At 44.5% G+C, this 24898-nt stretch overlaps 1 protein-coding gene across 1 annotated transcript in view; it reads right to left on the minus strand.

Moving 5' to 3' along the window:
* The window catches only part of LOC8035950 (plexin-B), a 147484-nt gene that overhangs the window by 58637 nt on the left and 63949 nt on the right, over window positions 1-24898 (minus strand). Inside the window, exons 7-13 of the mRNA XM_042291226.1 lie at window positions 19850-20009; window positions 18606-18702; window positions 15721-15829; window positions 11415-11543; window positions 5625-5717; window positions 2811-2895; window positions 1314-1486 (exon numbers count right to left, since the gene is read on the minus strand). Of these exons, the coding sequence (XP_042147160.1) occupies window positions 1314-1486; window positions 2811-2895; window positions 5625-5717; window positions 11415-11543; window positions 15721-15829; window positions 18606-18702; window positions 19850-20009 (846 nt within the window). The remainder of the gene's footprint in view (window positions 1-1313; window positions 1487-2810; window positions 2896-5624; window positions 5718-11414; window positions 11544-15720; window positions 15830-18605; window positions 18703-19849; window positions 20010-24898) is intronic.

A 24898-nucleotide genomic window follows, 5' to 3' on the forward strand; every position in this document is an offset into this window, starting at 1 on the left:
GTCGCTTTTGATGTGAAAGGGCGAAGTGTCAGCGTGTCTTGCCGTTGTCACTATTTTGTAATTCACATCAGAACTTACTGGTTCTCAGTCACCCTGCTCTGGAGCGATTTCCCCCGTAAAATGAACACGGTATGTATAAAAGTAGCTTGATTTGATGCTGCATTTCCTAGAAACAACGACAAAATATTGACGCTCTTGTTTATACAGCATGAGCTCGGTCTTTTTTTGAGGTTCGGCGACACTGGTTTACGCTGTAAATGAGACATTTAGATAGAAAAGGGTGCGAGGGCTCAAATGCAAGTCTGGGGTCCCACGCAGTAGTGAAACACGAGCGTACGTCGGTAGGATGCTCATCCCAATCGAAACGGGCATAGGTGGTGATTGAACCCAGGGTTCCTGGGTTCTACAGCGTAGTTTTCGCTCCACGTGCTCCCTGCGGTGCGCTAAAGCAAAAGGGGCTCTTGAGCCCTTGTACTGGACCAGACTGGACAAGCGAAGCAGACGTTGACAATCTCTATGTTGCCTCTTTCTGCTCCTGTTTCTTCTTCTTTTTTTCTTTTTTTTTTGGGGGGGGGGGGCGGGGGGGGTATTTAAAATTTTGCTTTTAAGCATGCGTCTTGCGTGGTACGGCTTCAGTTTGAAGATTATTCAGCGGCTTGGTCGAACACGAACACCGTAATAATTAGTGACACCCACAGGTAATAACGACTCATTCAGTTCCCTTTTCTGTTGAAGACAATCTTTATCTCCAATAAAAAATATTTAACCAGAGGGTTACGATGCTAATGAAATTAAATGCAAAGGTGCAAGCGTGCTGGACAAGACTGATGGAAATAATCCCTGGAAAAGGGGAACAAGGGGGACAAACGACAAACACAAATCTCAAAACACAGCTATACTCGGCGAAAACTTTTCTTGGAAATGCGATGGAGGGTACAGGGTACGCGCTCCCTATCCAATTTTGAGCGCTGGATAAGGCTGTGCGCCGGCTCTCCTCAACTTCCACTGCATTGCCAAGAAAAGTTGTCGCCGAGTACAGGTGACTGATGTGCGACCATAGGGTGGCCTTTCAGCCTCTTGGCGTTAATAAACGTCTCTACAATAGCATGGCTAGTGTAAACTATATTCCCCAATTAAAAAAAATATCTCGTCTTTTTTTTTTTTTGCTTTTGTGTGTTTACGGTTATTAATGCAATTATTCTGGAAAACAAATGGGAGATACAGCCTAATTGTAAGGCCAAATGGCACACAGATATCGTACAATGCATACAGATATCGTACAACGAAGGTGTGTCTAGCTACGCCACCCTCACCCAATCGATCCTGGGAGGCGGGCAGGACGTGGTGACCGGCTCAACGCACGAAGGTCCGTAGTTGCAGGAGCCTCCGCACCAGGAGCACTGGTAGCGCTTGTCCCGCGTCAGGCACAGGGAGCAGTCCTGGCGACCGCCGTGGCTTCCCAGCAGAAGACACTTGTACAGAGTCACTGCGCCGAAAAATGGTCATTTACTATAACTGGCGTAGGATAAGTTAAAGCTTCTATATTACTACATTAACTGACAGCTTAACAAACGTTGGGCGTGGCATATAGTTTGTACGCACTTCTGGCTTGGAATTTGTTCTTGACCTTTCTTATCGGTTAATGTGACACCTCAATGCCTGCACATATCTTAAGCTCTCAATGAGTATTACGATATAAACCTCTAATCTATCATTTTAGATTTATAATCCCGCCCAAGCTATGTAACAGTCAAGCGAAATAGGCGTGCCTGCTGAATTAAAGAACAGTTACACTTACAACAGGTGTGTACACAAAGCACACGGAGATGTGTCGTAAAGTATGTTATCGCTACGGCAAGCATGTAATCGCAGAACTGCACCCTGACCTTGATCAAGAATTAAGCTCAGTTTCTGACAGCCGAGTGAACTGAAATTGCGGTTTCTAATGACCACATTAAGGTAAAACTTGATGAAGCTAAAACCTAGCGTATATCTGACAAAGTTCACGCGGTGGTACGTACGTTCGTTGATTCGATTACCGGCATCATTTTGGTTAGAGAACACCCGCACTTCTAGGGAGGTCGCTGATACGTGCTTGCGACGCATTTTAGTCCTTTATATAATATTTACAACACTACATACCGTTTTTAAATAACCATACACATCGCGTGCCCAAACACGTAAGCTGACAAAAGTGCCGTAACAGAATCATTTAACTTCTCTCTTCCAGAGGAAATAGTCCATTGACATTTTGGCACAAGTTGGCAAAGTTACAAATTAGATCAGCTCGCCGGAGTTGGAAAGAGGCTCGGAAGTTGATCCTCCACCCGAAGGCTCATATTCAAGAACATGACTTCAGATCGTAGTAAAATACAGTTCACAGTTCAGCACCGAACGCGAGAAACAGAGGGTAGCAGCGACCCTGTTCGTAGAGTCACTGAGAAGCACCAAGTTGCTCTTGGAGGACGGGACCGAAGAAATGACGAGGTGGTAAAGGTTTCAATGCGTAAAACTAATCTGCTCTTCGCCTATGAGCGCGTGACATGCACGTATGCTCACTCTCCTGAAGTAGATCAGCTTTCGTTTTCCGATGTCTTCTTCATCTCGTCATCCACCGGGTTCTACGGGTGGGTCACAGCAGCGCAATGTTGTTTACAGGCTCTTCAGGAAACGGACGTCCAGGCATTTTGTTTTTAGCAAACAGAGGACAAGAACCAAGTTCTTGGATTTTACACCTCAACTTATTCTAGGTTGGTAGTTTGGTACAATTCACGTCGTGACTCGTATCCTCGAATCAAAACCAAAATTACCGTTCGTTTTGTCGATGAACGTGTCACCATTCCAGAGGACGGTAAGCGATGCTTGTAGCTCTCCTTGTTCGGCTTGGTAAGTGTACTGCACAATAAAAGCGGAAGAAAGGACTCACCATTAGACAGTTGGGAAAGTATTAGTTCCAATTACATAACAACACCATTAATCAGGACGTATCCGCTTCCCATAGAAAAGAACACGAAAAGGAAACATAAGGCTGATAGAAATAATTTATCTTGCTCTCGTTGGATTTCTTCGAAAGTTGAGGAAGAATTGCACAAAATTGAATCCAGAAGAGAAATTGTTATCTTACTTCTACTTCCACGCAGTTTAAAAGGGTCGCTGTCAAAACACGTTATAAAAATATTGAGAACAATATTGTACACTGGGCGTGTCATAGAAGGAATGGTTCAGTCACCTTTAGTGAGTTATGTCAAATAGAAATATGAACTAGGCTGTGAAGTCCTATATCAGCCGTCACCAAAACAGGACTCAGGGTACACATGCAAAAAGTTTACGAGGACATTCAAAAAGTTTTTATTTCCGGATTTACAATCTCGTTAAGTTTTTTCTCAGCGATAGTGATCGAGTAATTTCTGCGATGCGCGGCACAGTTATTTGGAGAAAAAAGGGAACTCCCTCAAAGCCCAAGCACCCAGTTCTTTATTCAGACATCAGTAGAAGCCTCGGGCTTCCAGTCTTGCTTGAATCTGCCAGCTTTAAATGACCGTTCTATCACTTATTTATGGTGCGTGAATGCCATACATGTACCACTTACAAGGAAATAAAAAACCGTGGCGTATTTGCATACTTTCCCAAATTGTCTGATTGTCCCCAGATTATTTTTTCTTTTCTTTAAATTAGGACGCATTAAAAAAAAGTAAGGCTCCGAAAACTTTTTATTTTCTTTCCTCACTAATCTTAACCGATCGGGAGAAAGGTTCCTGAAGGACAACATGCACTTCGCGCTTTACACTTTTCCTCACTCTCTCCTTCCGCATATCCTTTCCACATTTCAAGTTGCCTTGATCCGACTTCCCTCGCAGTTTAGGAAAGGAGAGCGCGAAGAGGATTATCTTCCCCGCAGAAAACCGAGGTTGTACTGTGGCCTTTGAAGCACATACGCCACAAAAGGATTCGCAAGGTGGGCGATCAGCAACGAACGCTGGCAGATTGCTCTTTTGACAGTACTCATTCATCAGACGAATAAAGCGATTATATTCATTTTACTCTAAAGGCTCAATCTTCGAACACGTAAAATGAGTCCCCATTTGAGTCACGTGGCACACTCCACTCCCTAATTACGGTCATGTGGACCGACCCGACAAGCGAGGAACGACATGCCTTTCGCACGGAAGAGGAACCTCAGCTGATGAACGAGTCAACTCTCCCGCTAACGGCTACCGAACGCCAAGGCAGCGTCAACAAGAATGCCGGTCCTAACTGCATTCCCCGGCCCGTATCGCAGGTATCGATTATCCATTGGGGTTCCTAGCTTCCTTTTTTGTAGATTCGTGCCAGTTTTTATCTTAGACAGATATTGTCGTCGTTGCTGTTGTTGTTGTGACTGTTTTTTCTCGATATCTGCTGTTCGACGAAAGGGTGGTAGCAAAATCGCCGATGATCTTTCTTTTTCCCCTTTTTTTGGGGGGGAGCTGCATGGCCGCAAAAGCGGTTTCCCGTTGTTTCCGGCGCCGGTCTTCGATGTACGGTGACTGTGTTCCGTTTAACTGTAGGATGGACCGCAGCGCTGTACAAACCATTTCGGCCGATCTAGCGCTGTGAACCTGCCATCACGTGGCGTGACTGCGCGTTCCCCGTGTTCCGGCGCTCCTCCTGAAGATCACGTGAAGCTCACGTAGCACTGGATTGGCTTCGATAGTTTGCAGGGTCATTGGCGGCCAGTCGCAAGGTGAAATGGGGTATATTGTGCGTTGGCAACGCGTCGTATCTCCGGGCCCGACTTCAAGTAATGTTCCGTTTTGTGGAGTTTCGAAAGGCTAAGGCGCACGAGGGGATGCTGCTTTTAGCGTCGCTCGTTGTAATGTTTGCTTCAAGATGCTATAATCGCTACGTGTATTGTATGCACGTTCGGGGCAACTGCCGTAATTACAGTCGGTCTTTTTTCTTATATTCTTTTTTTTTACGGGGCGGATGGTATTATGATGGTTTGAGTTATTGAAAAATTCAAATGCGGACAACAACTTAGGGTAGCCTCCCTGCTCTTTTGTAAATATCGAAGTTGTCATTTTACACAAATGGAAAAAATGTCTAGTTATGTTTAGGAACGTTTTTGTTGCTCTTTGTTAGGCATGAGGGCATATGATATAACTAAGGAGAATATTATTTAATATTATTACGTTAAACTATCTCTCATAAACTAACTGTCCCTCTATTTTTTATTTTAACTTTTTAGCCATTTTCGACTACAAAGTTGCGCAAACAAACGCAGGGATATTTTTCTCGTAGTCATAAGCTTTTAGACTAATATAAGGCAACAGTGTAGCACTCTCGAAACATTTAACTAACACCCTTTTACACGCTACATATACATTGACTGAAATTTATGACAGCAAGTTTCTAGCTACATTCCTCATCTCATAGAAGAGAAAAAGGCATCAACGTTTTATGTGTGTGTAGCCCTATTTAGTGGTGAGGTCACTACGAAATGCAACTGTGATAAATGACCACATGCGTGTCCATTGATATACGTACCTCATATTTTCGTTTTTTGAAAATAGCCATTTTGAAACTCCTAAAAGGTCTGAAGCCGCGGTCCTCAAGTGGAGGGATCCCGGTAAAGGCGTGCTCACCGTACTTTCGGTGCAGATGACCTTGTTGTCGCGGATTCTGGCGAACACACGCTCCTTGGCTCCCTCGATTTCTACCACGCACTGAAATCCTTCCTGAAACAGAAGAGGAAAAAAAAACACAATCGGTGACGTCGTAAGTCTGGTTATTAGATACGTCACTTAATGAAGCATTAGACTCGGTAGTTGATATGCAATGAGCGACAAGTCTCACTGTTAAGCCGGGGTCACGCTGTTCGTACATCATACACAAGACAGCCTGCGTACAGATTCAAACGCGAGTCGCCACGAGATCCCTGCTTCGAATGCCGCATGGCAATGCGTTCAAGGCGAAAACTTGGCACGCGGCATTCGAACCACGGATACTGCGGGGACTCGAGTTTGCGTACTGTCCTTTGTGTGATGTATGAGTACTCTGACTCCGGCTTTATTGTCTCGAAGCATCCTGAGAGAAGGCGGCACATCGACGCTTTTCTCGAGCTCTTCTATGCGGCATTCGAAGCTAAGAAACTAAGAGAGAAGAGGAGACGAGAGCGCGCGGGGGCTTCAGTACGCCGATCTCTGGTTGGCATGATTAGTGGGTAGACCTAAAGCTAGCGGCCTTTGTCTACACTGCACTCGTCCAACGTAATCAGAACGCGGAACGCCGATGTCCGGCGTTTGGCTCTCGCGTTCGAAATGGTACGACGAGGGCAGTGGAGACAAAGGCAGCTGCGCGGACAGCAAGTCGTCTGCTTCTTGCGCAGGGGTTGCAGTGACGTCAGAAGGACGGCGAGTTCTGATTAGCTTTGATTGAAAGGATAGTGAGTAGACCTCAATGCTGGATGCCTCGTGGTCTACCCACTAGTTTTGTTTTCAATCAGGTGATAAGAGCCAGGCGCGCTGGCATCATCGCAACCCCAGCGCGAGAAGCAGAAGAACTTGCGCTCCGCATAACTTTAGGTCTACCCACTAATCCTTCCAATCAGAGATCGGCGTTCTCACGTCCCAGCGCGCTCTCGGCTCCTCCCCTCCCTCAGTTTCTCGAGTACGCCGATAACTTGAGCAAGGATCAAGTTGTCGGTGTATAAACCAAATAAGTAGGAAACGCGTGTCATTAATTCGAGGTAAGAAATGTGAGAGAAAACATACTACGAACTGTACGGCTTTAGAGCAAACGTCATTGTGCTATTTATTCATTGTTATAATTCTTGCAATAGAACTATACAATGAGCGGGGAAAAATAAGTTTATGCAGGTGTACTAGGAAAGCAACCCCACAGTATTTACAACCATCGTTTAAATAAAAGGACATTTTATTCCTTCACCGTTATTTTGTCTTCATAAAATCAACCTATAACTAAGGCGTCTTTTTTTTTTTTTTTTTGGAAAAAGGTTTTTTGTTTTCCGAACTTTTATTCTTCAGCCTTTTTGAGAAGCTCCCAAATGTTTAACAGCGAACGCCTGAAAAACAATATTAGTTTTTTTTTTTTTTTTATTATTATGAGGGATATGCCTTTGTCTTTAGAGTGATGTTTCCATTTTCATTGATTCTGTACCATTTCGTACCTGAAAAAAAAGCATTCGCTTATGCCCACTCCGGCATCGTTAAGTAATGCCGTTCGAACCGTAGTTGCTTAGAAAGTGAACTCGGATGGTCGGTAGCTCCTTACCACGCTCCGATTTAAGGCGCGACCACCAACGAGAAAAGACATATCGAACGCGAAACAGGCAAGAGCAATTCGCAGCGAGCGTTCGCGTGCTTCTTCTTTTTTTGTTGTTGTTGTTCTTGTTTTTTATGTTTCCTTTTTCAGCGTTTTATAGATTTATTGAACGGTACAGGGGTTTGTTTTGACAAAGTGCCGGAAGCGTTCGAGCCCCCTTTTCAGATCATTGCCCCCTTTCGCCCGCAAAGTTTGCCGAAGACCGACGTCAACTTGTGACCGGAGGCGTCAGAGAAAAAGAAGGTGGTAGAATGCGCACTTGGGCTAGGAGGTGCGGGCGCGCCCCTACAAGCAAGTACACGAAAGGAAGTAACAAGAAGAAAAAAAAAACTTGCGAGTTCAAAATCAAACGAAAGAGGGCCACAGTGAAAATCGTTTTCCGATAGGTGGGTCGATATGCGGGGATAGTCGGGAGAGAAACACGCAAAGGACAAAGGAAAAGTGGATTGGATAATGTGGGTGTTTCTTACCAGCCTCTTCTCTCCTTTGTTTCTAACTCGTTTTTCTTTTTTTCTTTTTTTAAGCAAAGGCGCGAAGAACCACAAGAGTAGATTAGCTCTTAAAAAAAGTTCTGGAAGATCGGAAAAATAACTCTCGCTTTATATTTTTTTTCAGGAAGTTAGGCAGCTGTTGCAGAGCCAAAAAAATAATGGGAAGAGGATGTGATTAATCAAACCACCTTCCGTATTCGGCGGTGCCAGATGACAAAACAGTCGGACACATTTAGACTCAATTTTGTTTTATTCAGGAAACGTTTCCCTTCAGGATAATTACCTTAACCTGCCAATCAACGGTGTTTTTTTTTGTGCGTGTGCGTGGGGGGGGGGGGGGGGGGGGGCACGCACGAAAGAACAGAGACACATGTGTCTTCTCTTCTATTTTAGGCACATAATTCACATTTTCTACGTGCGCCTCAATCAAGAATACAAACTTCACAGCACGTCTAGCAAGATTACTCGCCGACGCAAAACAATCACGAAGTGTGGTATCCCGTTTCTTTCACACCTCACGAGTAGATTCAATCGCGGTACCATCCTTCAGGGCGTCATGTTTCCCACCTATCTACGTGCTATTTACCACTATGTTAAAACACCTGAGACTGGGTGGGATAAAGCATCGAAACAACCAAAAGCAGAAGAGACAGGGAAAGAAGACAGCCAGACAACGTCTCAAACTCAGCTATTAAGTTTATTCAGTAAGCATCTTATATACACCTTTGAAACCAAGGTCGTCGCTAACCGACATGACAAACCGGAACAAATAACCTTTCCTCTTCCCTACCTTTTCTACAATCTCTGCAGCCACCTATGTACACATTTATGACACACCATGACCTTGCACGGTAACTCTACGTTCGATCGTAGAGTTACAACGCAGAGTTACCGTGCAAGGTCATGGTGTGTCGTAAATGTGTACATAGGTGGCTGCAAAGTTTGTAGAAAAGATAGGGAAGAGAAAAGGTTATTTGTTCTTGTTTGTTATGTCGGTTGGTAACGACCCTGGTTTCAAAGGTGTATACTTTACTGACTTACTGAATAAACTCATTAGCTGAGTTTGAGACGTCGTCTGGCTCGCTTCTTTCCCTGCCTCTTCTACTTTTGGTTGTTTCAAGGTTTTTTCACACCCAATCGCAGGTGGTTTAACGTAATGGTAAACTTACACCAGCTCGCCCGCCCCCTCACTGTATCTATGGAATTTCAATTCTTCAATTACCGTTTTAAGTGCAGTAATCTTAAACGTACTCTAACCAAGCAGCGGGTCCCGGTCGTAAAACCACCCACCTGAGCCCAGTCTTCACCTTAATTTATTATTTACACGTAATTCACAAAACACACACACACACACTCACACAAATATTATTCTTGTAATACGTTTGTCATAAGACAAATAACAATGTAACACTGTCGGCTCGGAGATTCCCGAGTTAAAACTAAGCCCTATATACCGTAAAATTCCGATCAAGCGCCCCCCACCCGACCAAGAGCCCTCGCCCCTCCCCAACTACACTGCTAATTTCACATATCCTCGCCGTTCCGGTAAAGCGTCCCCCTCCCCGCTCCTTACCCGTACCACGTACCGCGCCCAGGCAACACTGGACTGCCAAATCCGGTCCAAGAATCCAATCCGATCCAATCCTTCTTTTCAGCCCGACCAGCCCGATCGCCACGCGCCATTGTCGCTTTGTTTCGGCGGTGTCAGGTCGGCTATGCATTCTTACAGAGTGACAAAGAAAATCGAAATCGTCCAACGGCATCGTGAAAACGGGAAAAGCGTGCACCAGACGTCTCGACACTTAAAGCTTGACCGGATACGGGAATGGGACAAGAATTTTGACAATTTACTACAGCAAAACTTCGGGAAAGCCAAACTTTGACGAAAGCTAAGTAACGGCGCGCCGGTGTTCAGTGAATACGTGGACGACGCGCTCTCTGAATACCTGGAGCGCGAAAGAAGTGCAGGACGAGCCGTTAGCAACCGGCTTCTTTCTGAGGAGGCTGCCAAAATAGCCAAAGGCATGCAGTTGGCAAACATCGCGGAATGCTGCGAACATCCTTGCGAACGACTCTAAGGAGTTTTTGGTAGTTTTGAAAGCGACAAACATAGCAATGACAAATCTTTTGCCTTATAAAGTCGATGTTCCCAGAGATAAATAAAAAAATAAAATAAATGTGCACTGCGTTTTTTTTTTTTTTTTTTTTTTTTCTGGCGGGAAAGTTTTGTTGTCGTCATCTTGAATTTCGGTGCCGTTCCAAGATAGCCCCCTCCCCCCCCCCTTTTTTTTTTTTGCAGGTAATTTTGACTTGCGTGCGCGGGGGGAGCGGGGAGGGGGGGGGGGGGGGGGGGGCTTGCTCGGAATTTTACGGTATATATATCGCACTGCCATTTTCTCAGCTGGTCTATTTTATGTACACATCCTTTTCTCGCCTGAATGGTATTTTTTTACCGACTGAAACTGTATTTTTTTTTCACTTGGAAACCTCGCATCGTAATTGAGTATTTAATGACATTTAATCAAGCACAGCCCACCACCAGATGTGTGTAGTTCTTGGACGACAAAAGCAAGCACTTAAAAAGCGTGCCGAGCCACATGTTTGTGTCGGCACGCTTTCACGTCAGACAAATTCAGTTCCTATATGCGGGATATAAAATGCGTCAAAAATCGAAATAGACTGTATTAACTTTCGAGTGCATCGCAGCATCTATTTAATGGTATTCACGCGAAATCTAGGCCCCCATGGGAAACGAGACAAAGCAATGTAATTCTAGTTACGGTCTATCAATATTGGTTCCTTTACTCAATCTATAAGCAAGTGTACAAGTCTAAATCAACACATAGAAAATTTCCCACTTCGCTTTTAGAAAAAAGATTGAGGTACCCCTAAGCCTTCCTTATGAGTTGTGAATGCGAAAACATGCAAGCCGCTCGTCCGCTCCCTTTGTCGTCTGCTGCGTACTTTTCGTCGCCGGTCGGCGCGTGTGCTCCCCTGGTAACCTTGGACACTCCGCGCTAATGGACACGCAGCGCCATGGGGTGAGTGGTCGTGGAAACTGACGAGCGCAGCGGCCAATGGGAGCCCCGTCGATGCGCGCCAGCCAATGGAACCGAAGGAAACTATCTGCCGTTTTCGCGCTTCAGACTGATGACGTCAGCTCCCTCCATGAGACGGTTAATTCGTACGCATTAAAAAATAATAATTAAGATTTTCCTTGTGCGTGGCGCTTAATGTAACTTATTCTCATCAGATTTGAGACAATGAGGCGAAAATTATTAATTCCACGCCTGACGTATTAAAGGTGTGCAAGGACATGCAATAACGTGCAGAATTGAAACTCGGGTGTTCCCAAAACAATTGACGGTTGCATACAGTCATAGCCGTTTTTCTTTTCTTTTTTTTTTTTTTATTCTAGAAAGCCTGTCAAATCGCGAAACATTAAGGCCGCTGTAAAGAGGAAGGGAGATCAGAAAATAGGGCGTGCAGGGGCTCTGCAGGGCAGTTAATGGCTCCGTCATGGAATTGACAGGCTTTCTAGAATAAAGGAGACTATTGTTCAGTAGTACAGCATATCTTGAATGACAAACAATAACTCACCAGCGGTGTGAGAAGGTTCTTCACTTCAACAGCGATTTCTTTGCGGGCCTCGTGCGGCAGCAGTATTTCATCGTCAATGCTGAAGCTCGGGCAGTGCTGACGACCCTTGATCAGTGAGTTTTGCGAATTCTGAAAGAAACAGCTTTGCTAAGATGAATTTTCGCTTATTCGTGCAGCGCTTTATTTTTTTTACTTCGACCGAGCTCAACATCTATGGACGCTTTGTAGCAGCTGCGAATGGCCGCCGCCATAACCGACCTTCAGTTTTTGTTTCTTCTTATTCAGTTTACTTCACTTCATCATGACCCCAGCAGAACATGTTTTTGCCATTTAAGATTCTACTGCGTCATTGTCCCCAGCATTGGCCCTTTTGGAGGCTTGTCAACACCCGCTTCAGTGGCTCGGCATCTCGGTAAGAAAAAAGAAGGTCAGCAGTGGGGGCGGCTGCAATCTGTCACATGTGCAATAAGTCTATAGCTGCGAAATCCCATAATATCCAATGTCGTTCTACAATTGCTAGCATTTGTTTATGCGCAGTCCCGTCTGCACCAGTTCATAGATCCAGTTCAACTTGTTTTTGGAGCGCAGCTCTTAGGCGCCCGTTTCCGCGTTTTGCGGCGTCACCGTTGGCGTAACCGCCCGGCTAAATTTAGAGGGAAATTTAATTGATGTTAACGTCGCGTGACGTCAATTTTCCGGCTAAATCTAGCGGAGAAACTGGATTTGTTCATTGGTGACGTTACACGAAGTCATGTGACGTCATTTTCCCCGCTAAATTTAGTGGGGAAACTTAACTGGTGTTGAGGTCACGTGACGTCAATTTCTCCGCTAAATCTAGCGGGTAAACTTAACCCGCTGAATTTAGCGGGGAAATTTTCGCTAATTTAGCGAGGCACTTTTCGCTAAATTTTCGCATAATTTAGATGAAAATTGAGCGCGAAATTTTAAAGGGCGGAGGAGAGGAGGAGGAATGTAGGAGGAGGAGGATCAGTGGAGGAGGAGGAGGGAATAGGAGGACGAGGGGAGGGTACGGAGGGGGAGAAGGGGCATAACCTCTCCTCCCTATTGGCCTCGAGATCGACCTAGAGGTGGCGCTACGGTCGCGCTATCATCATCATCAAAGCGGGGATAGGAGAACGGCTGCCCCATAGGCTCTCCACGTTGGCGCACGAGACGGCGTGGATTCTTGCGTTTATTTTGTCGGATACTATCGGTGGGAAAACAATTCTAACAGAAAAGGATGCGGTACTGTTCGGTGCTTCAGTGAAGATCGAATCGTGATGACAGCGTGCGGCCTAAATTAATATAATCGCTTCTGTGGGTGCGTCGTCTGCTTAGGCAGACGTTGGAAAGCATGGATCACCACGACTAATACCTGCCTCCGACTGAACTGGAATATTTATGTAAATATTTGTTTCTTTTAAAATGGATGTATCGGTTTATCAACGTGGGAATTAAAAAGAAAAGCAATAAATTCCAACCCAGATAACATAATACTGCTCTGTGGGCTGTGAAATCGCAGCTTCTAAGCTTTTTTTTAACTTCGAGCTTTTGCAGTAATATAAATATTTAGAATGAAGATAAGTTAGCGCTGTATTGGAAATTACCATGCTATTGAGTTCCTCTGCCCTTTTACTGTGCCATAGTGTGGGTAAGCTTTTTGGAGTCTGAACTAATCTACTGCGTTGCGATGAGGAGAGAATGCACCTGCAAACTGCACGGTTTGCAGGACAACTAAAACAAGTGAAACAAACTGTTCTAATATATCTGCCGTGACTGTAAGAAACGAGTGTAACCGAGCAACGCAGAAATGTTCCTGTTATTAAATGCTTTTCTCGGTAGTGTGGGTTCACCCGCTTCAATTTTCTTGGTGAGGGCGCGGGCGTCAAGAGGCTAATACTATAAATTTCTGGCTAAATAATTGTAGCGGCAGCTCTCGGCAGCGATCCAGCACTTGAACGGTGCCAAGCTCACGGGACAGGCACGAGCTAAGGACACGAGGTGCCTGGACCACGAGCTGCACGGAATCTGGAATTCGGCGAAGGGCCCCTCGAAGAGTTAGTCAAAAAGGACAGTGTAGACATTGTAAATAAATATGTAGAGTGTGATTTACCGGGCCTCCGCTGCTACATAATCTTGTATTCAAACACAGTAGACTTTGCAACCCAAACAAACGACGCGCACCACGAAAGAGACAGCATCGGCCGCAGTGATATTCTTTTACTGATGAGGGCTAGCGACCTTCACGAGACTTTCCGATCACCCTCCGCCCTCACCTAACGTATATCGGGACTGGGCAGTTCATCGATTAACTTTCAGATTATTGAGGCAATGCTTTATTCGCAATTTATTTTGCCGGTTCAACAAGGAGTCAACAAAGAGTAAAAAATGCCTGCTTTAATATTTTTGACGTCTTTATTTCTTTTGTGACACAGGCTTGCACGGTAAGCAACTTCAGCGTGCTTGTCATTTCACCGAGGGTGATTATACTGTTTGAATAATAACTTAAAAATACTGCATTTTAAAAGGATTCCCGCGTTCATATTTATGTAGGACTCACAACGTGAAGTTTAGAGTGGGAATGCAATATGCCATTTATGACATAGTAAAACCAGCAAAAAAATGTGTAGTTTTAACGTCTTTCACGCAATATGACCGGCGAAAAATCAACATACGGATTTATTGATTGATTAGTCTATTAAAGGAGAGCGATCAGTTAGGTTAATTTTCTAATCAAAGCACAGAGCCACTCAACATTCAATGCTTTATGAAAGCCACGGTTTGTGCGAGATAACAAAAATACGTGGGACCACCGATTGTGTACAAACCAACACACTAAGGTTATGGAAGTTTACGACTTAATAATAATCGCTTTGCTGAATTTCTACGCATGGGAAACGATAAAACACAACCTTTAGTAAGAAGAAACGGCAAGAAAAACATAAAGCATTTGATGAGGAATGTCAAGCTCAGCCGGAAGCGCGCTTGCGTCGTCGAGATCCATGCTTCTGAGCGCGCGCCCGTAGCAGACGACGCACGGCGGTATCCCCGCTTTCGCGCGTTTCCAATTTCGGCCGCACGGTGGCGACACGGTTCGATCTCGAGGCGAATACCCTGCCCTCCTCCCCGTCGAGAGCTGCGCTCTAATTTTGCATTAAAAAAATTGTAAACGTCTCTTTTTTTTATGCCATAGCTTTACGGGTTTGTTCCCCATTTCGCAGCTCCGTGAGCGTAAACGAGTTCAGTTCCTTCCCTAAATTGAACGTAAGAATTAACGTCACGTGACTTATGCACCAATTCAGTTTTCCCGCTAAATTTGGCGGGAGAACCTACAAACAAACTCAGGTTCTCCACTAAATGTAGCGAAAAAAATTACGTCACGAGAAGTATGCACCCATTCAGCTTCCCCGCTACATTTTGCGGGAAAATCGATGTCACGGGACTTTACACCACGGGACTTACAGACGAATTGAGGTTACCTGATAAATTTAACGGAAACATTTAGGTCGCGGGAACTGTTAGCCAATTAAATGTCTCCGCTATATTTGGCGGAAATATTTGGGAAGATATGACTATCATCATCGTCCTATCGGCGAATAAGCAAAAGCTGTCTAAACAGATCACGCCCCATGATCGCCCCCTTACTTTTTTTTTTCTTATCTACTAATTCATGTAAAATGGAGGATTTTTCATTTGATCTGTGAACGATCTCCGGAAGTATCGCTCTTCGTAGTTCACGATATCTACGCATAACAATATAGGCACACCCCGTGTGCTGTGAACCACTGCTGACGTTTAGAACTGTGTTTTCTTTAAAATAATCCTGCTTTCTCGTTTTATGAAGTCAGGCGGTCTTTGTTAATAAGAGAATTTAGAAATTATAAGAAAAACAATGCAAGGTAAACAAACTCACCTTGGTTCCCGTTAGCGCCCTCTACAGCTCATATAGATCCGGTTACTTTCCGGCACGAGTAGAACTTTGTTCATACTTTATTGCCATTGTGCGTGCTTGTGACAATGTGTGTAACCGTCTGCTCGGAACAATTAGTATAACGTCTCTACCGTTCATTCTATGCTCATTTCCAGCATCCAAATTGTAATCTGCGCACTTTGATGATGAAACGTTCGTAGACTCCGGTTCTCAGCTGTGCATTAAAAATGCAGGCCTACTTCAGAAGTAGAATATCTAAAATGAAAGTTGGGTAGCAAGACGACCCAAATGACCCGACACGTTAAATAGCTAGCGGACGAAGAGTCTTCCACTCATGGCTAATAAAACTCCGGTATTATGGCGAATGTCACTCACGCTCTCTCCAATGATGACCCGGCGGGCGCAGTCGGTCGCGTTGCTCGTGCAAAGGTTTTCGTGCATACACCAGTTGCACGGCCACGAGCTCATCACGCACGACTTGCACCTGCGGAAAGAGAGTCCTTAACGAAAAGTTGCGCCATGCCACGGACGTTACGTGGAGCGCTATCGAAGGCACGAGGGCAGTCGTGTAGCTCTGGAACGTTTCTTACATGCACACGAACTCAATAAACCTATTGATAATTTATCCAAGCGTCAAGGAGATTGCTGGGAACCGCACGTTCAAGAAAAAGCCGAAAACACATGGCATCTTGCGCGCACGTTCGTCAACACCTTATTTTGGGTATTTACTTCGAATACCACATGCGGCGCGTAGGCCTACGTTCCCTGCATTCTCCTCGATGCTGGGGTAATGTAGCAGTAGGTTTATTAAAGGATGGAGTGTGTTATGGCACACGCACGCCCCAGACGTGTTTTTCATAGCCCTACAAAACACTCTTGACTGCCTATTATACGAATCTATAGTCGGTGACAAGTTTAAGCGTTCAGCCTTTGATAACACTTGGTCGCAAGCACACGCAAAGCGCGGTGGAAGAAAGCGAACGCGTGCCGTATAGGGAGTATTCACTGGCGGCCGTATCTGTGTGCGCGACTGCTGAGCTCGTGCTGACAGCCAGCTTCCACAGTTCTTTTGCAACGTGCATTCCGCACCATCAAGATTGCTGGTCTTAGCAGCCTATTAATGTGAGCTCGTTGTGAGCATGCGCTCTAAACATCGCCCTCAAATATGGCGTCCAGTGAATACTTCCTATACGCAAAGCTTCTGCATTCTTAGCCTGTCCCCGACTATATGATACACCGAGTGCGTTCTGCAAGTGCGCACACAGGTGCATACTTGCAAAACACACCTTTGTGTGTAAGCGCTAGCTCGTGAAAAATATGAAAATTAAGAACACGAACGTCTCCAGTGCGCGCGTTAACCAAATTATTAAGCAGGCGCTGTCATTGGTCGAGAGAGGGGAGAAGCAAGAACACACGAGTGCGTCCAGTATGTCAACGGAAGCACAGTGTGCCCAAATAATACGAACATTAATTTCGGTTTACTGAGATAAGCTGTTTCTGAGCAGGCAAGCAAGTAAACGATCATAGTGAAAAAAACGTTTCGCATTCCTACATGCTGCGCATTCTTACAAGCAGCGAGTCACGTCTTTCTTTCGTACACTGCTTTCCGGCGGCTTCACGACGGCTTCCGTGACGAAGCATTGCGTTGCTGTGCTTTTCTTTGTGTTTTATTGGGGTATAGAAGTTTAGGTGCCGTTTCGCTCAGGCACTGGGAATTTAGGTGCCGGTGTTCGCTGATACCGACAACGGCTACTGACAACGCCGGCTTCACTTTATTGGAGAGTTACTGTTTTCACATAAAAAAAAAACAGATCCTCGAAATTAATGACAAAAAAAGGAACAACGCAACATCGTCTCAAAAGCTCAGTTTTGAGACGATATTAGAGAGTTTTAGTAGATCGTTCCCATGGCTCCGATAACGATACCCGATACTCCGCCACCGCCTTCCTTGCGCATGCATAGTATCATTATCGGGGCTATCGGAGGTATCGGAACGATCTACTAAAACTCTCTATTGTGTTGTCCCGTTTTTGTCCCTAAACTCAAGGGGTTTTCTTGTTAGTTTTTTTTTTTTTTTTCACTAATATTAACGTTGGGCAATGAGCTCATTACACAGAGTCAATGTTTATGTGTTTTTTTTTTGTGTGTGTTCTGGTGAAACTCGATGTAAGCGAGGAGGTCAATATTCTGGTGAAAGGTTACGTTCTAAAACAGACATACCTCTAGGTGATTAGCGGAATTATGTGTAATTGCTAAATTGCGGAAGGTGCCGCCATGTGCCTGCTACGATGCGTGCACAAAACAAAAAAAAATACACTAAAAAAAAATATTCACGTGCGTTTGCGTTGTTGTAGAGCACTCGGAGAGTCAATCACTGTCCTGGTCGAAGAGAGCACGGAGGACGATAACTTCGGAAGCTAATGTTTAAACCTGCAATGTACTACTGAGCATGACGTTTCACATGCACCACGTCATACTCAGTACCCCATTACAGACTTTATTTTTACGTAGAAACAAACATTTCAGCCTCGTCATTCGCCCCACTTTCTTTATAAAACAGACTTATTCACGTTCTGAGAGCTCTAGGGAAAAGCATACGCACGGCAGTTTTCGAGGATGCGTTTTATCTGTCTTGGTTCCACTCGCTTCACTCCATTATGACCAAGCAAAAATTTCTTGCTTTCGTGAGGATGGCTCATCACCAGCCTGAGTCTCATTTACGTGTTGGCGCGATATCTGTCTCTAGGTAATGAACGTTATAATCTCTCTTACTGTAAAGAGGAGGTTTTGACAGGAAAGGACTGTTATCAAAGTTTGCTCTCGCAACGTGCTTAGAAGCCATGTACACCACTGCGATGGAGAGTGTGTGGCGGTCTTCACCTTGTCAGTTGTATACACGGATGCTTCAGGTTCTCCTGCTTTCACTTTCTCAGTCATGGCCTCGCATGAATTTCAAATTTGCAACCAATTATGATACCAGGTAGAGCATTCTCACTTCAGTGTTTCGATGCAATTACACTAGAGGGAAGATTTTACACTAACGGCTCATATGTAGGCATGTCAGACATTCGTCGTGGCTAACTTGTGGAATAAATAAATGCAGTGAACAACTTCATATTTTGTATGTCTGATCAAAGTTTGACAGTAGTTTGTTTCTTCAGATTGATCTCTAAGCCAAGCTCAAGATACAATAACTCGAGAGCTTCGCGTCAACTAGAAAGAAACACATAATAAATCTTTGTTTACTGCAGGCAACGTACGTTTTGTGAACGCTGCAATCGAAGAAGACGAACTCCCGGTGGATAAAATCCGTGTCCGTTTCGCTCGACCGCACCGCTAGGTCGACAGCCACATGGTCTGAAACGAAACAATAAAAAAAAAGGTCATTGGTAGAATATAGTATCTGAAAATTGGGCTTTTGTGGGACGACAATATTATTTATGAAAAAAAAAAAAAAAAAAAAAAGTTAAGCATACATTTTGGAGCCCTGCGAAGCAAAAGAATCAAACATGTGCTACATTGTTGCGGTATGGTCTTTTATCATTTGCATCTGTATTTTCATAACGAATTGCATGGTCGAACAAGCAACATATATTTCCTCCTCTGATAACATGGTCTTTAAATTGGCTTAATTCAGACAATGTAGTATAATACCCGGCGGCACCGAGGCAAAGGACCAAGTGATTTCGCAAGGCCTCGGCGACGCGTGTAAAACGATGCGTACGCAAGCATACGTATCCCCCTAGAGAGAAAAAACACGCTACATATTTGTAACTACAATGCAATTTTACAAAATTGAAATACACAACTTAACGAGCAACATTGAACAAAGTTCGTGTAATCGTGTGATTACTTACAAGTTGTTTTAAGAAAATTATATTCTATGTTTTAGTACAGTTCTTTTGGTGTCACTAGATATATTGAGTGCACGGAGAACTATATCGGGCGAACAAGTTCTAAATTTGATGAGATATTATTTTTACGGCCATATTTTATTTTTATTTTTGCATGTGCGATGCTATACTTTAGAAGTGTAATAGAGCGCACTTCATAAATATCGATTTTGTCCTAGAAATACAAAACTTCGTGCTCCTAAAAAAGTGGCTCCTATTCATCTCTTTATCTGCTCGTACGTCAACGGTGGATATGTTTCTTCCCTTAACAAGTATTAAATATTCATATTTAGTAACTATTGGGGACATCAAAAGTTGTAGTTAGTGATCGTACACAGTTAAACGTAAAATTTGAAAGAAAGTTAAGTTTATCTTGGGGGAATATGCAGTATCATCAATATTGAACTGTGGAGACGGTAATCTAATTTCGTTCTCAATATGCGAGTATTTATAGTGAGTGAAAAATAGTAATTAGGAGAGGTGTCGTGGTAGTTGTATGTCTTCATCCTATTTTTGTGGAATTATGCACCTATGGTTTAATGGTAGAATTCTTGATAATGCCAGTATATCTAAATTCATTATATAAAAAAAAATCCACAGGTCTTGGGTACCTGTGCCCGGCATGATGGGTGGCCTGGCAGCGACCAGCGGAGACATGCAGGCCAAGCCGAGATGAGTCACCCGGGCCTGGATTGGCGCGCTGTTGCCGTACACGCAGAGATAGTGAGCTCCGTACGGTAACTGCGGAAGTTGGTTGATCACGAGCTCCACCTGTTGAGAGCAAGGAGTGGAAGCGACTAAGTATCGACAATAGTTCGTCATTTCACGGGAGATTTCTACACCCGCATACTCTTATGAAAATCTCGTTGTATTGCAATTTTTTCGTGCAGTATTTCAGCCTGCTAAAGCGTCCACAAAATAAATCTTACATATCTGACGCAATACCCTATTTCTAAAAAAAATAATGATATGACACAGAGTACTATACTTCGTCTCATCTTAGCATGGACTATTGCGAGCCGCGGATGCTAAAAGCGCGAGCTAGTTGCTTTGAACGAAGCCTCGGTGGCTACACGAGCCTTTGCGTAGCGAGTGCTCCAGTCAAGGCAATCAAGGCTAGCCGCTGGCGCTTGCACAACCTTCGCAGTTAGTCCGTGCTAGGATGAGGCGAAGATAGACGGTGGTACAATCTTTGGGTGAGGTCGCATAGCAATTGGTTCGCCACAAGAATACACCGCAGCTTTAAGTCTGTTTGAATGCGCATAAAACCAAGCCATAATTTCGTGTGGCTGGAGGCGACTGTGCCTGATAAAATCTGCTGGAGCTAAACAGCTTCAAGCTCCTGAAAAATAATCGTGTACCGCCGATATGTATAAACTGCGGTAATTCCGCAGATTATTGAAACCCAGAGTAGTAAAATAATTGCCGGATGACGAGTAAAATATGGCTGTTTATTGTCAGAGTATAACCACTAGCATGACAGACACTCACAATTGCAAAGAAATGTTAGAAAGACACTTTGGCACATGCAGCACGTTAAAGCCCTGCATGTATGGGCCAACTCATTTTTCGCCCTACGACTTCGTATTAGCCCGCCGAAATCCAGTTGTCGAAATCCCTGAAAATGTGCATACATAAGTGAGGCAAAGTTCATCAACCGGTCACTGGGATCCTTCCCAACTATAGTCACCACTTACCGATAGCCAAGCCCAAGCCAACACCCCTATCCAACTCAGAAAAAACGTCCACGGCTTCATTTCAAACTTTACACTCAGGGAAGTTTGAAAATCTAACCAGCGGTGGACGTACCCTGCGCACGGGAGCACACGTGCGTGCGGAAAAAACGGGGGGGAGGCAAGAAAGCGTAAAGCTCAGATATGAAAAAAAAAAAATCGCGAGAAAACTAATTTGACGAGGCAAACGAACGCACCGGCAGACGCCGCGCTCAAGCTCGCGACATCGTGCTCGTATCACTCACGCTCGGCTGACCACAGCACGTACATGGCTCGTGGAGAGGACCCAGCTTTTTCATTAAAAGCCCGGGCCATACGGTCGACGCCACGCTACTCACGAAAGGAGGAGCCCCAGCAAACATCGTCACGACGACGAGGAGGATTTCGGGTGAAGCTCCCGCGACGTGCGTCGTCGGAGCGCCATGGTCATCAACCAAGCGCGGCGGCGGCCGCGTGATGCTGCAGCTCTCGTCCAATCAAAGACGATTATGCACGCTTTTGCGAAACTGTCAGTTCCAATTAGCCTACTCGGGCGCAACCGCGCTGTCGAAACAAGCGAAGCGGGAACCAGCGACAAGAAGAGGGCTTTATGCTTTTTCAATAACGTTGAATCCCACTTGTCATCCTCAGGCAGGGCTTTGTTCATTCCCCATCCCCCTTCTCTTTAAATTCCGCCTATCAGTTTTTGCTTATTTATACAACATAAAATTAAAAAAAAACTGCCACTAACTTTAGTTGCGCGATCAAAGTCTTAGTGTCCGTTGCAGAACGTATTTAGTCGATCAGACTCAATATAATTTATTTTATTTTCGGTATCTCACTTTCGAGCGTATCTTGCTTAACTGCGTTGCTCAGCCATGTGAAGAATCGAGACAGCTGAAAAGGGTTAAAATATTTCAGTATTGTTTTATTATTAATATTTTTATACGGGGCTAATAAACTCGCAGTGACGTTCTTTCGATTACATCCTTCGAATTTCCTGTTTCAAACTTTGGCTAATTAGTATCGGCAAGCGGGATATCTTCCGCGCGGCTGCTTTTTTGTTAGTTTTCGGTTTTTTGAGCTTGTCAAAGTATCCAGTGCCGTTCACGCTTGAGCCGGTTGTGTTGAAACGTGTTCTCCTCGACAACATTGGTTCAAATTTACTGTAATAAGCTGTCGAGACTCAAGAGGCGCGTTCGCGCAAACGAGAGACGCTTCTTATCAAAGCTTCGCGGTAGAGAGAACAGACACCATGACTTCACGTTGACATGCAATCCCGACGGTATTAAATTTCGAAATTTTTTGTGACCCGGTATTGTGCGAGCGGCTACAAATGATTTCGATCAGAAGAACTTTGTAAAAAAAATATGTTTGTTATTATAATTCGATGCATTAACGAAAGTGAGTTACAGAATCCGCCTTAGCGGGTCAAAAGCTTAGTGTTCGCGTCGTAGTACGATGAACCAACAAAGGAAATACGTTCAAGTATAAATACTCCCGAATCAATCTCACCAAAAGGTTTCTTAACTAAACTCGGTTGGTACAGTGTGTCTAAAAGTGAAAGTAAATATATCGAAAGCCTTGTCCATAAGTCCTTTTTCTATAGATATATTTCCTTTACTCTCGCCCCGTAGTTCACATATCCGGTGAGCGGAACAAAACCAAGACTATGACTTTATGATCTGAAATCAGTGAAATTTATAGGAGAAGCAAGCGAAGAATTAGTGGCTGTTAAGGTTAAGACGTGCACATCTTCCAGTGGTGTGAAAACAACAAAATTAGGCTTTCCCGCATACTGGAAATTCTGGGATTCAAGATGGCAACGGCCATATAAAAATTATGTCTAAACTTTGTCGCAACTTCTGTGTTGACTTAAAACAAAGTAAATAATGCACGTATCCAGCTTCGATTGTCTGTCATTCGTCTGCCCATTTTGTCGAAGTAGTTTGGTTTGAATGCAGGATTGCATACTTACAGAAGCAAACTCGTGTTTTGCGAGCACATGTTGCGCGCAGTAGCCAATCACAGTGGAAGGAGGGAGATTCGCCCAGCAGCCAAATATTTGCGCCGCGAACCAACTGCGTGTTTTCCCACGTGCGTGTGTCGACTCTAGTTATCACCATAGCCTCCTCTATACTCACAAAGCCTGGCAGTTTGAAGACGGAGCCACGGAGTGCCCGGTCGTAGATTTGGAGCGTGAGGATCTGGTAGCACAGAGCATCAGAGTGCCATTTCTCGGAAAAACAAAACGTCAGCGCACAGCTCTTGCAACGGCGAGGACCCTAAACATACTTCTTCTGTGTTCCGGGTCAGCTGCGAGAGGCCGCAACGGGGCGCCAGTCACGTGGCTCTCCTCTCATCCGCTGTCTACCGCTCCAACTTTTCCACTTTGGCGGCTGCTTCTCGTGGCGATCTTCCACGCTTTGTCAGTATATACGAGGCTATGTTATAACTCACACTAGACGATACTCCCTCGCCTCAGTCTATGCATTATCGGTGATGTCGAGAGTAAAAAAGAGGAGAAACAAAGACGGATATTGAGGTTTAGGTAAGACGTAATTATGCGTATGACGGTTTGATCAATAAATCCAAATGCAGTTGATTAACGTAGAAGTTTGGGCTAGTAGGTAAGTAGACATGATAAAAACAAAACAGCGCAAAGACAAGGACGAAGTAGAAGAAACCACAGGACACAGCAGTGTGTCCTGTGGTTTCTTCTACTTAGTCCTTGTCTTTGCGCTATTTTGTTTTTATCAAGTCCAAATACAGCTGAACACTTTTTCTGTAAACCGTTTGGCGTAAACATGGAATACTGCGAGGGCACAAGTTCCAGCTCTCGTAGAGGGCGTCCGTCCTAACAAACTCCGCCTGCAACCGTCGTTGTAGGCCGCGTCAGGCATGTGCTGCACAGCGATGGACTTTTAGTCCTATGAACCTATAAAAATGGGAAGCCCTTCACACGGTTTAGGATACAGGCTTACTTGTCTCCAGCAATATTGCGAGCTAAGGCCCCGGGCTTCATCTATTATTATGTTTTCAGATTTCACTTGTAAACCATTATTTTATCGTGCCTTTATTTTCACGTGAAGGCGGGTGCAAGCGAAAGCCTAGGGCCTCTCCCGCGCATCCAGCGGCTTGGACTGCGTTGTGCACCCTGTATGAAACGAAGCATAAATTTATGATGAGGTAGGGCAGGGGGCAACCTATTTCCCTTTCATTTAAATTCATCGTGTTGTTCTTTCTGAAGATCGGTGTAAAAGAAACGCAGCTACAGAACATTGTATTGCTTTCTTTTAAATAAAGTAAAAAAACGTTAAAAAATATTAGGGTAAAATTTAAAAGAATGGTAACCTTTATGCCGGGGTCTCTCCCGAAAGCAGCAAGTCTCCTTCTTTTACGACCATTTGCATCTGAATAAAGCCGGTGATTCAGGCAACGTGAAGAAACGCCTTCAAAAGGAGACAAGAAGAAAAATAATAGAGAGGCGAAAGCTTCCCTAATACATGTGTGAAAGTCGAGGGACATTCTTGACACCGAACAAAAGAGAGACTCGAGATAAGGCAGAAAGGAAGCCGTGTTGCGAAGAAAGATCGCTAAAAAAGAATCCACGCAATCCAGCCTGATTCCCACGTGTGCCTTGACAATAAACATACTAAGCATTCGAGATAGAACTCGTCTCTCGGGACGTAGTCGTCCTTTCGGGGAAAAAAACTTTTAATTCGAGAACATGACAAGCCTTTCGTTTCAAAGCAATGTACCGCTGCCTATTTGCCCTCACGGAAGGAGCCTTTATTGAATAAACGCTGTATGCGAAGTACCTTGTTTTCCTCCGGCAACTATAGTATTCTATACCATAGCGCCTTCAACACTGTGCAATGCTTTTTTTTTTTTTTTTTTTTTCTTGCGAAAAGATGTGGTATACAAAGCGAAGACAACACGAGTGGA

The sequence above is a fragment of the Ixodes scapularis genome, unplaced genomic scaffold (assembly GCF_016920785.2).
Source record: "Ixodes scapularis isolate PalLabHiFi unplaced genomic scaffold, ASM1692078v2 PGA_scaffold2__306_contigs__length_199485367, whole genome shotgun sequence".
NCBI lineage: Eukaryota > Metazoa > Arthropoda > Arachnida > Ixodida > Ixodidae > Ixodes > Ixodes scapularis.